We start from the raw sequence: 12972 nt of genomic DNA on the forward strand, positions 1-12972 counted from the left end.
TTGTAATGGAATATGAAGAAAATGATCAGGTAGGGTAGAAATAATTGTGATAAAAGGAGAAATTGCTCATCTTGAGCAATTTCTCCTTTTATCACAATTATTTATAAAGTTGTCAGCTACAAACCCGTAAAATCCTGTAAGTGTTTGGTAAAGGGTTAATAATCTCTGGTTCCTTCTTACAGCCTTTCACACATTTATAACGAATACAATAGTAGCATCTTTCTTTGTAAAGAATCATCTCAAAATATAATTAACAACACACAAATCCCTAAGACCAACAGGCCTGAGAATATTATGATAATCTAAAGATTATTTCTTTATATTTATAAATGTATATAATTAAGTAATACATTTGACTTCTAAGATCAATTCATAACTTATTTTAAGAAAATTATAAAATGGTCAGAAATATATAGATCTATGGATCGTTGAGCAATTGACAATCATATCCACAATTCATGAGTCACGATTAACAAATGAAACAATGAATCATTAGTTATTAAAAAGCAGCATATACGATAGTTAAGAACATTGCACTTCATTAATTCCAACACCGTCTCTTGGATACAAAATTAGATTTTACCATGCAGTATCATTTATTGACTTTTCTTTAAATAATTATGTTCATGGAAGTTGTGTTTTAAAAATCAATAAGATATAATTATACTGGTTTAAACACTACAAAAAAGACATGAAATTAACATGTCATCCGAAATATTTTTATCAGGATATATGTTCACTTTCAACATATTTAAATAAAACCTGACTTTTTTCAGTTTATAAGAAAAACATTCATAACATTTTTTCTTACTTCAATTCCTTTGTAAGCAGTCACCATCTGATCTAAAATGGCACTAAATGACAGGGTTTTATCTCATGTTTACAAAATGTTGTTGTTGTTGTTGGTCACAGACACACCGCCGCAGTGATCTCCCCTGGTAAACGTCATATGTTCAGTTTTGTGACCCTCGGGGCAGGGTCAAATTTTAGCCCAGGGGAATAATTTGAACAAATTTGGTAGAGGACTATTAGATATCACTACACACCAAATTTAGTAGCCCTAGGCTCTATAATTATGAACAAGAAGATTTTTAAAGTTTGCACAAAATAGGCCTTATTTAAGCATATGTTCATTTTTGTGACCCCCAGGGCAGGGTAAAATTTGTCCCCATGGGCATAATTTAAACAAACTAGGTAGAAAACTATTAGATGTCAGTAAATACCGACTTTGGTAGAAATAGGCCCAATGGTTATGGACAAATAGATTTTTAAAGTTTGCACAAAATGGGCCCAATATAAGCATATGTTCAATTTTGTGACCCCTGGGGAACGATCAAATTTGATCCGAGGGGCTTAATTTGAAAAAAACTTGGTAGAGGACTATAAGATGTCATTACATACCAAATTTGGAAGCCCTATGCCATACGGTTATGGACAAGAAGATTTTTAAAGTTTGCACAAAATAGGCCTTATATAAGCAAATTTTCAATTTTTTGACCCCCTGGGGCAGGGTCAAATTTGACCCCAGGGGCATTATTTGAAGAAACTTGGTAGAGGACTATAAGATGTCACTACATACCACATTTGGTAGCCCTAGGCCCAATGGTTATGGATGAGAAGATTTTTAAAGTTTTCACAAAATAGGCCTTAAATAAGCAAATTTTCAATTTTTTGACCCCTGGGGCACGGTCAAATTTGACCCCAGGGGCATAATTTGAAGAAACTTGGTAGAGGACTATAAGATGTCACTACATACCAAATTTTGTAGCCCTAGACCCAATGGTTATGGACGAGAAGATTTTTAAAAGTTTTCACAAAATAGGCCTTATATAAGCAATTTTCAATTAACTGACCACCCAGGGCAGGGTCAAATTTGACCCCAGGGGCATAATTTGAAGAAACTTGGTAGAGGACTATAAGATCTCACTACATACCAAATTTGGTAGCCCTAGGCCCAATGATTATGGACGAGAATTTTTTTTAAGTTTTCACAAAATAGGCCTTATATAAGCAAATTTTCAATTTTTTGACCCCCCCGGGCAGGGTCAAATTTGACCCCAGGGGCATAATTTGAACAAATTTGAAAGAAGTTCACCCCAGGAACATTCCTGAGAAATTTAATCAGAATTGGACCAGTAGTTAAGGAGAAGATGTTGAAAGAAAAAGTTAACGCATGCAAGGACGGACGCACGCACGACGGACACAGGACCATGACAAAAGCCATGCTGGCCTCTGGCCAGTGGAGCTAATAAAAATTAATATGCAACAGGGAGCATATCGGATACGACAACGCGCTCTAAAGTGCCCTTTTGACAAAATATTGTGCATTGAAAGTGCCCTTTTGACAAAATCGCCCCCCCCCCCCCTCCCGCCCTTGTCCAATCCTAGCTTGAGCACTGAGGAGCTACCCTGTCCGCTATGAAGTCACACAATGCAAATGTGCAGGCAGTCTGGTGCAACACTGGCCGCATATGACAAAAGACCCATTTTTGCATGGCACAGCTAAAATATGAAAATATGCACAATCACTGTCCATCAGTCTGTCCTAGTACTTAATTAGAATAATATGTGCCATATAATATTGACAGATTGTAAAACAAAATTAAAATGCACTAAGTAACCCCTTGACCTTGTTTTTGACCCGGCATGGCCCATGTTGGGACTTGACCTACATTTCATCTAGATACAATTTTTGACCATGTGTGGTGAAGATCGGATGAAAACTACTTGAATTAGAGAGCGGACACCATGCTCAATATGTAAAATGTACTACGTGATCCCCTGACCTAGTTTTTGATCTGGCATGACCCATGTTCGAACTTGGCCTTAAGATCATCTAGATAAAACTTCTGACCAAGTTTGGTGAAGATCTGATGAAAACTACTTTAATTAGAGAGCAAACACCATGCTGAATGTTAAAAACCACACCAAGCGACCCCGTGACCTAGTTTTTGGCCCGGCAAGGCCAATAATCAAACTTGGCGTAGAGATCATCTAGATAAAACTTCTGACCAAGTTTGGTGAAGATATTGGATGAAAACTACTTGAAATATAGAGTGGATAACATGCTCAATGTTTAAAACGCACTAAGTGACCCCGTGACCTAGTTTTTGACCTCCCATGACCCATGTTCAAACTTGGCCTAGACATCATCTAGATACAACTTTTGACCAAGTTTGGTGAAGCTCGGATCAAAACTACTTGAATTAGAGGGCGTACACTTAATACGGACCGACAGACAGACCTACCAACCGACCGACAAGTTCACTCCTATATACCCCCCTAAACTTCGTTTGTGGGGTATAATAATGTGTAACAATAAATCATGCAAACACTTGATACTAGCTAGTTCTCTCCAAAATAGCTATTTCAATAAATGGCTATTTCAATAAATGTCAATTTTTGATGTTCAAACAAAGGACAACTTTGAGTTAGCAAAATCCTTATGCCTTTTAAATATTTGCAAGTTGAATATACACATATTATAAAGAAAAAAATTGAGCAGGTGATCATAAGAAACAATTTTATGAACTGTTACAAATCCAAACTATTAGCAAATGACAAAGTATGATACATTAAGAAGTGAACTATAATTTAGCAACCTTGACTCCATATTTCAACCACTTGTGCTAACCTATCTGGACAGTTATCAAAATTCACACAGAAATCCCGATACAAATTTTCGAATGCATTGACATCCCTAGATTTTATATTCACACAAAACAAAACTTTGAATTTAAATTTTTAAAATATTAATACAATATATAAAACTCACTCTGGCTAATAACATGTGAAAAATAAGAGCTGTCACCATAGGATGACTTATGCCCCCTATAAACGCTTGATAGAAGTTAATATATGAGCTTTTTTCGAAACCTAAACGCAGATTTTGAAACCTAAACGCGGATCCTAAGTTCAAGGTCAAGGTCACAGGGGTCAAAATTTGTGTGCGTATGGAAAGACCTTGTCCGTATACACATGCATACCAAATATGACGGTTATATCTCAAGGGACATAGAAGTTATGAGCATTTTTCAAAACCTAAACGCAGATTTCAAACCTAAACGCGGACCCTAACTTCAAGGTCAAGGTCACAGGGATCAAAATGTTTGTGCGTATGGAAAGACCTTGTCCATATACACATGCATACCAAATATGAAGGTTATATCTCAAGGGACATAGAAGTTATGAGCATTTTTCGAAACCTAAACGCAAAGTGTGACGGAAAGACGGACAAACAGACAGACGGACAGACAGACGGAAAGTCCAATCACTATATGCCCCCTTTTCTTCGAAAGGGGGCATAATAAATCATGGTGAAACATCATATTGTGTTAAAACAAATATTTGCAAATGGTAAAATACACATTGCAGTATATACATTTCATGCAACCCTAAAATAGACAGCTAATTTTGAAACTTTTAAAAACTAAGGAATTACAAGTTTAAAAAAAGTTTATAACAAGAGCAACGCATAACGCGTGCCACGCTCGGCTGCGAAAGCTTGTCAGGATGTTGTTTTTTTTTAGAGGTCACAGTGACCTTGACCTTTGACCTAGTGACCCAAAATGGGTGTGGCGTGTAGAACTCATCAAGGTGCATCTACATATGAAGTTTCAAAGTTGTAGGTAGAAGCACATTGATTTTAGAGGCAATGTTAAGGTTTTTGTTAAAGTTTTATATTAGAGGTCACAGTGACCTTGACCTTTGACCTAGTGACCCAAAAATGGGTGTGGCATGTAGAACTCATCAAGATGCAACTACATATGAAGTTTCAAAGTTGTAGGTGGAAGCACTTTGATTTTAAAGCCTATGTTAAAGTTTGATATTAGAGGTCAGTGACCTTGACCTTTGACCTAGTGACCCAAAAATGGGTGTGGCGTGTAGAACTCATTAAGGTGCATCTACATATGAAGTTCCAAAGTTGTAGGTGGAAGCACTTTGATTTTAGAGCCAATGTTAAGGTTTTAGCACGACGCCTATGTCGGACGGCGGACGAGCTGGCTATGACAATAGCTCGAGTTTTCTCCGAAAACAGCCTCGCTAAAAATCTAGATGCTCAATAACTGTACGATTGTAGAGAGCTGATCATGTAATAATCATGTATGTTTTAAGCAACCCAACCAAAGTCAAGTAAGCTACGTTACCTCTACACTACAATCCTACTATGATACATAGAATATGTATTTGATAAATATTGGTAATGTCACAGACAAGTCATATAAATTATAAACATGTTCACAAACAAAAATCAAGCTATATGAGAAAACAATCAAAGACAACATACATGTACATCCTATTATCCAGAAGCTGCCCTTAAATCTTCAACTTAACGAAATGATGTTAGTGGGATTGTGTGCATCTTCATTGCAAATATGTATCATCAAAGAATCGCAGATATCTAACCTTTTAAGTTTTTTTTGGGTTAAAATGTACATGTGTAATGAATGATTTTAATATGATATTCGTAAATACCTTCAAAAGACCCTACCTATGGTCAAACTCACAGTAGATCTTTCAAAAAACAGACCTGTCCATGCACAAAATAGAAACTGTTTTTAATACATGAAATATAACCTGCCAGGACCCGTATTCACCAACCAATTGTTAGACGCAAGAATAAAGAATAGACTTAGAACCAAGAAACATATGCTCAGTATTTGAATATATTGCCCAATTGGTGCAAAAAGGCACCATGTGACAATAAAAATAAATAGCACATGGTACCTTTTTGCACCAATAGGGCAATATACAGTCTACCAGTGGTAATAAACAAAACATTCTTCATGAAATATGATGTAAATAGGGGTAGTTAATGCCAAGTTTTACTGATAATTAAAGCGGTATTTGAATATTCTAATTTTAATTATAATCCTTATTCTTATACTCAAGTCTAAGAATTGTTAGGTGAATACAAACCCAGACTATGCCGTAACAACAAGATCACAGACAAGCAGGTTTCATGAATACCTAACTGCTACAACATAAAATTAATTGGTCTTAAATGGTGCAAATTGTTATCACAGGAGATTTAACAGCCTTATTCAAAGCATATAACCGCTTTATAGTTTGAAAAAAATAAACATCATTTAATAAATTATTGAAAACTGATTTATACGCTAATGCCCTCTGCCTAACATATAGCTATTACAGACAATAGCTTACTGTTTGACCCTTGTACATGAAAGCCTTTTTGGCAATCATAATAATATGCTAACAAAGGCACATAAATGACCAGTCTTTTTCCTATCAAGTTGAAAATTGTCAAGACTCACTCAAACATTTTTGCAAATACTCATGGTGAAGTACAAGTTCCATTAAATTTATAATTCAACTATGCAATCACAATTTCAGCCCTTTCTTGTGAAATAAGTCTTATGCCATATGCGGCCAGGGGAACATGTCTTGAGCTACCCTGTCCCCTAATGAGACTACAAAATCTTGCTTGACTTGATAGGGGACAGCTAGGGTAGCTCATGACCAGAATGCACAAATACACTGGCTTGTCTGAAGCTAACCTGGTGGCATTTGGCATAAGGCCCATTTTCTAAACAGGTAGCTTAGTTCATATTTGTCCATTATGACCTTAGCAAAAGTTAAAACAGATCGCCTAGAGTAGAGGATATGGTGTCCGCCTAGCAAGTGGGAGGTCTCAGGTTCGATCCAGGTTCGATTCCCAATGTGGGAGTGCTCTTTATATCTCCCCCATAGACACAAAGTACTGGTTCTAGACCCCGGAAACAGACTCGAGAGCGTTTCAAATAAGTCTTAGGCTTTCTATGCAGTTGAGATAGTATAAATAGGTTAAAAATAAATAATGTTTAAGTTGTTTGTAGCACTATAGTAGTCATGAAACCTGCCCAGCCACACAAATGGAGACAGAAACATCACAGAGGGATGCAGAGAGGGTGGGTTTACCTGTGAGGAATTCATGACCTTAGCAAAAGTTAAAACAGATCGCCTAGAGTAGAGGATATGGTGTCCGCCTAGCAAGTGGGAGGTCTCAGGTTCGATCCAGGTTCGATTCCCAATGTGGGAGTGCTCTTTATATCTCCCCCATAGACACAAAGTACTGGTTCTAGACCCCGGAAACAGACTCGAGAGCGTTTCAAATAAGTCTTAGGCTTTCTATGCAGTTGAGATAGTATAAATAGGTTAAAAATAAATAATGTTTAAGTTGTTTGTAGCACTATAGTAGTCATGAAACCTGCCCAGCCACACAAATGGAGACAGAAACATCACAGAGGGATGCAGAGAGGGTGGGTTTACCTGTGAGGAATTCATGATGGAATGCTGCAGAAAACAACAGGAAAACCATCAGAAAATAACAAACCTTGTGGATGTCAATTTTTTTTAAAGCAATGCTCTTTGAAAACAGGGAATTGTTCAAATGAATAAAGTGATGTCCCTGATTAGCCTGTGCAGTCCCGACAGGCTACTCAGGGACGAAAATTTCTGCTTAGACTTTATTTTTATTAAGACAACACTTTCCACACATGCATACCTGTAAAGCCCAGTTTTATCAGAGCGCTAATCATATAAAGATTGGGATTTTTATGCAGTTTTAAGTGGTTTCTAGAGGTGAAGAAGGTAAATTTATATTATTGTGCATCACAGTTTAAAAGTTCATAACAAAATACTTTTTTTGAAATTTGATTTGAATGATTTGAATAAATGTGTCGTGTTCTGAGAAAATTGGGCATAATGCATGTGCGTAAAGTGTCGTCCCAGATTAGCCTGTGCAGTCCGCACAGGCTAATCAGGGACGACACTTTCCGCTTTAATGGTATTTTTCGTTTAAAGTAAGTCCCTTTTTACCGAAAATCTAGTTTAGGCGGAAAGTGTCAGCCCTGATTAGCCTATGCGGACTGCACAGGCTAATCTGGGACGACACTTTACGCACATGAATTATGCCCAGTTTTCTTAGCACACGGCTCAAATGAATTACAGCTACAATCGTTTAAAAATGAAAACTCTGAAAACTATATTGTTGTGAAACTGCTATTTTTATGTAACTGCGAGAGGATTGGCAAAGGTATAGAAGGTTTACTTATATTATTTTCAACCACAGTTTTGAAGTCTATAAAAAGTGATTTTCTTTTTAAATATGTTGAATCAATGAGTTTCATTGAAAATCATTTAATTATGACAACTGTGACAACGAAAATGTTGATAAAGCACTTATACAAACAGCTTTGAAAGCATGCAATCTTGTGAAAAGCTCAATTGCAATTCATAGCAAGCTACATTGACATTTGTCTACAAAAATGTCTACTTATTTACTTCATTTACAAACACAAAATATGCAATTAATAGTTGTGAGAATTTAATCATTGATATTTATACAGAATCAACTAGAAATGCAAACTCTGGGAAAACAGGCTTAATTCATGTGCGCCAAGTGTCCTCCTAGATTAGCCTGTGCAGTCTGCATAGGGTAATTAAGGACGACACTTTCAACCTAAACTGGATTTTCCCTAAGAAAAGACTCCCTTTAACCCTTTCCCACTCAGAACCAAAGTGGAAACGGCTATGTGCAAACAGCATCAAACCAGAACAGCCTGCAAGTAACTCGCAGTATATTCAGGTGTTATACTGTTTGCTGCTCATCAGTATCTTAGGGTTGGAAATGAAGCCTTAAAAACTTGAATCTAGAAAGAAAGGTATTAAATTAAATATAACTTTCTAAGGCACTACAAATACGTGAAAATACATATCTAAGTGGTAAAAGGTTAAATAAACAAGAGCACCGCATAACGGGTGCCATGCTCGGCTACGGGTGCAGTTTTGAATAATGACAGCTTGTCAGAATTTTTATATTTTTTATTTTTTTTTAAGGTCACAGCAACCTTGACCTTTGACCTAGTGACCCCAAAATGGGTGTGGTGTGTAGAACTCATCAAGGTGCATCTACATATGAAGTTTCAAAGTTGTAGGTGGAAGCACTTTGATTTTAGAGCCAATGTTAAGGTTTTAGCACGACATGGAGGTCGGACGTCAGACGGCAGACGACGAGCTGGCTATGACAAAACCTCGGGTTTTCTCCAAAAACGCCGAGCTAAAAAAAACATAAAGCCGGAAAGTGTAGTCCTGCCTGACAAAACTGAACAGGCTTCTCTGGGGAGACATTTTACCCACATGTGTTGAGCCCCATTTTTCAAGAGCATGGCTTGTATACAGAAATATCATAGACAACAGTCATGATATCAATGATAGACAACAGTCATGATATCAATGATAGACAACAGTCATGATATCAATGATAGACAACAGTCATGATATCAATGATATTATGATTGTTAAGCTCAACAACATAAATTTGAGTGATTATTAATAAATACAACAAAAGCAATGATTAGACTGTGAAGCTAAAATTAAGTTCATGTTAGTGTACCACACTGCCACATGTTCTACAAGCAACAAAAACGATTTATGGTTGCTATGGCAATCAAAAAAGACATTCAAGCTATTATCAGTTACAGTGGGAATATCTGGACCTGTTTGCTCGTAACTAGACAACCCAGTTAAGCTAACAGGGTTCAAGTTAGTTATGTGCCTTAATTGCTGTAAACCCTCAAAAATATTGTTTAATTGTTGGCAATAATAATTTGATAATGTTTTTAATATCATTTTTTAACTTCTTTTATTTGCGTCTTAACTCAATAGGCTGTAGCCTTAACTAGCCATTAAGTTTTAAGCAACCTAGCCCAGGATCTGGCTAAAAACTGGCTGTCATAACACAAATACTTAAGCTAGTGCTGACAGCCATTGCAACATAAGTACAAAAAATACACAAATTGTAATTGGTAACCATGGAAACGTCAAAAATCTAATCAACGTTACCTTGGTTCTGTCCCTGAAGTCAGAGGTCATGGTGCCTGACTCTTCTTTGAGAATGTAGCTCTGCAAAATTCTGAAATAACGACAAATTTATTGTTTCTATGGTCAAATTTGACGTTTAGCTCTAAGTCCTGTGCAATTTGTTCAGTTGCTGTTGTCATCAACCAATAAGAGGAAACATTGCAGCACAAATAGTTGAGCCCCACTCTGAGAAAACTGGGCTTAATGCATGTGCTTTAAGTGTCCCGGATTAGCCTGTGAACTCTGCACAGGCTAATCAGGGGCATTACTTTCCGTCTACACTGGATTTTGGTTTAGAAGAGACCTGCTTTAAATGAAAATTCCATAAAAGAGGAAAATCTTCTCCCTGATCAGCCTGTGCCTGCTGCACAGGCTAATCTGGGACGCCCCATTACACATATCCAGTTTTCCCTGAAAGAGGCTCATTCAATGTAAAGCTCTACTCCTTGTGCAATATATTCAGTTGTTAACAATCAATAAGATTAAACATTGTAACATAAATAATTTTTAATGAAAAACAGCTTCATTTAGGAATGACACTTTCCTTTAAACCAGGCCCCGTGTTCACAAAATTATTTGCAATCAAAAATTGATTTTAACTGACATCGATTTTTATTTTTGCCTATCAACTACAATGGAAATCCATTTTCAATGACAAGCAAAATCGATTTTCGATTGCAAAAAATGTTTTGTGAACACGGGGCCCGATTTTCGCAAAGGAGAGACTTCCTTTAAACCCCAAAATACAATGAAAGCGGAAAGTATCATGCAAGATAAGTCTGTGAAAACTGCACAGGCTATTCTGGCAAAAATACATTATGCACATGCATTAAGCCGAGTGTTCCCATAACTCAGCTCTAACCATCCCCTACTTGTTTTTCTTCTGTATCTCATCAATCAGCTGACTGATGTGGTCCTCCATGAACTCAATCTTCTCGTTCTTCCTCGCCATCCCGCCCTGCAGCTTCACGATGCGCTCTATCAGTGTCTGCTTGTCCACCTCAACCTGCTCCGTGATCACCCGGTACTCCTAAAACCATGGAAACCAATACTCCTGTTATCATAGAAACCAAGTCTCCTGTAATAATGGAAACAGAGACCTAAACTCCTCTTAACAAAGAAACCATTACTCATGTTACCATACAAAACAAGAGTTTTGTTACAATAGAAACCAATACTTATGTAACCATAGTAACAGAAGCCAAGCCTCATGTTACCATAAAAACCAAGACTCCAGTTACCATAGAAATCAAGAGTTTCTTTACCATGAAACCCTAAACTCCTGTTATCATAGAAACCAAGACTTGTTGACATGATAGAATCCAAGACTCCAGTTCTAATTAAACCAATACTTTGATAACCATAGAAACAGAAATCAAGTCTCTGGTAATCATAGACACCACCACTCCTATTATCAAATAAACCAACAAACCAAGACTCCTGTTATCATAGAAACCAGGACCAATTACATGTATAACCATAATTAATAAGACCCCAGTCTGTTTCCATAGGAACTAGCACTTTTGTTACCATAAACAAGAGGGCCAAGATGGCCCTCGTTTGCTCACCTGAGAGGAGTCGGTTAATTCAATCTTTACCAAACGTCAAACTTATCCTAGATATTGTCCAGACAAACATCCTGGTCAAGTTTCATCATTATTGAACCAAAACTCTGGCACATGGAGTGTTTTTGTGACCTATATTTTGAGTTGACCCCCTTTAACAAACATCAAACTTTGCTTACAAAAATAAATATTATGACCAAGATTCATAAAATCTGAAACAAAATTGTGACCTCTAGAGTGTTTACAAGGATTTTGTATAATAAAATGAAAATTTGGACAATCTAAGGGCAATAATTATGGCATTAATTATGTGATATATATAAAACCAATCTTTTCACCAAGTTTCATGATGATTGGGCAACAAATGTGACTTCTAGAGTGTTCACAAGCTTTTTTTACTTTTACTATGTATAAATATAAGAAAACTCCACCCCGGCAGCCATGTTATTCAACTGACCAGAACCATTTTTGAACTCAACTCTCATATCAAGGAAACAAATGTTCTGACCAAATTTCATGAAAATTGGGCCAACAATGTGACTTCTAGAGTGTTCACATGTTTTCACTTTATACATATAGAGAAAAATGCCCCGCCCACTGGCGGCCATGTTTTTCACCGATCTGGACCATTTTCGAACTCGTCCGAGATATCAATAAAACCAATGTTTTGACTAACTTTCATGGTGATTGGGCAAAAATTGTGACTTCTAGTGTGTTTACAAGGTTTCTCTATAGCCAAATAAAAAAAAACTGCCCCGCCCACTGGCAGCCATGTTTTTCAACGGACCGGAACCACTTTTGAACTCAACCAACATATCATTAAGACAAACATTTTGACAAAGTTACATGAAGATTGGGCATGAAATGTGACTTCTACAGTGTTTACAAGTTTGTTTGTTTTTCGACCTAGTGACCTACTTTTTGACCCAGCACGACCCAGTTTCAAACTCGACCTAGATTTTATTGGGACAAAGCTTCTGACCGAGTTTCATGAAGATCAGACAATAAATGTGGCCTCTAGAGTGTTTACAAACGAATGTGGATGGACGGACAGACGACGGACATAGACTGGTCACAAAAGCTCACCTGAGCAATCAGGTGAGCTAAATACCAAGGGTTTACAGTTTCCTGTTAACTGTTTGCAGCAGCTTCGATTTAAGGGGTCATCAATTTCACAAAAAAAGAAAAGTTCTAAAATACCTTTTTTTTTACCATTATTAGTTTATATTGATTAAAATATCACGACTGGTATATTACATTACTTGAAAAAGTTGTTAAGTTTTCATATTTTTCCTTTCTCCTCAGGTCTGTCTATGACCTACTACCATCTCCAGCGAACTTGTGCCGATGGGGACTCACAGCAGAGCCAAAATGCAGCCTGTGTGACAGAGTAGGCACCCTAGAGCATGTTCTGTCATCTTGTAGTACAGCACTGACACAGGGAAGATATAGATGGAGGCACGACTTGGTCCTCAGAGAGTTGGCTGACTGGCTAGAGAAGGAAAGGAAGAAGGAACATGGTAATCACCCCCGCCATGGGCACATC

The 12972-nt window shown here is 37.1% G+C and overlaps 1 protein-coding gene across 8 annotated transcripts in view; it reads right to left on the minus strand.

The window, feature by feature from the left end:
* LOC127842962 (coiled-coil domain-containing protein 186-like) overlaps positions 1-12972 on the minus strand; it is a 62996-nt gene that overhangs the window by 13741 nt on the left and 36283 nt on the right. For 6 of the 8 annotated variants that reach the window (XM_052372763.1, XM_052372766.1, XM_052372761.1 and 3 more), the window contains exons 15-17: positions 10734-10891; positions 9844-9913; positions 7270-7293 (exon numbers count right to left, since the gene is read on the minus strand). In XM_052372763.1, the coding sequence (XP_052228723.1) occupies positions 7270-7293; positions 9844-9913; positions 10734-10891 (252 nt within the window). The remainder of the gene's footprint in view (positions 1-7269; positions 7294-9843; positions 9914-10733; positions 10892-12972) is intronic. The other 2 variants (XM_052372768.1, XM_052372765.1) reach the window with 1 other exon arrangement.

This window comes from Dreissena polymorpha, chromosome 8, assembly GCF_020536995.1.
Source record: "Dreissena polymorpha isolate Duluth1 chromosome 8, UMN_Dpol_1.0, whole genome shotgun sequence".
In the NCBI taxonomy this organism is placed as follows: Eukaryota; Metazoa; Mollusca; class Bivalvia; order Myida; family Dreissenidae; genus Dreissena; species Dreissena polymorpha.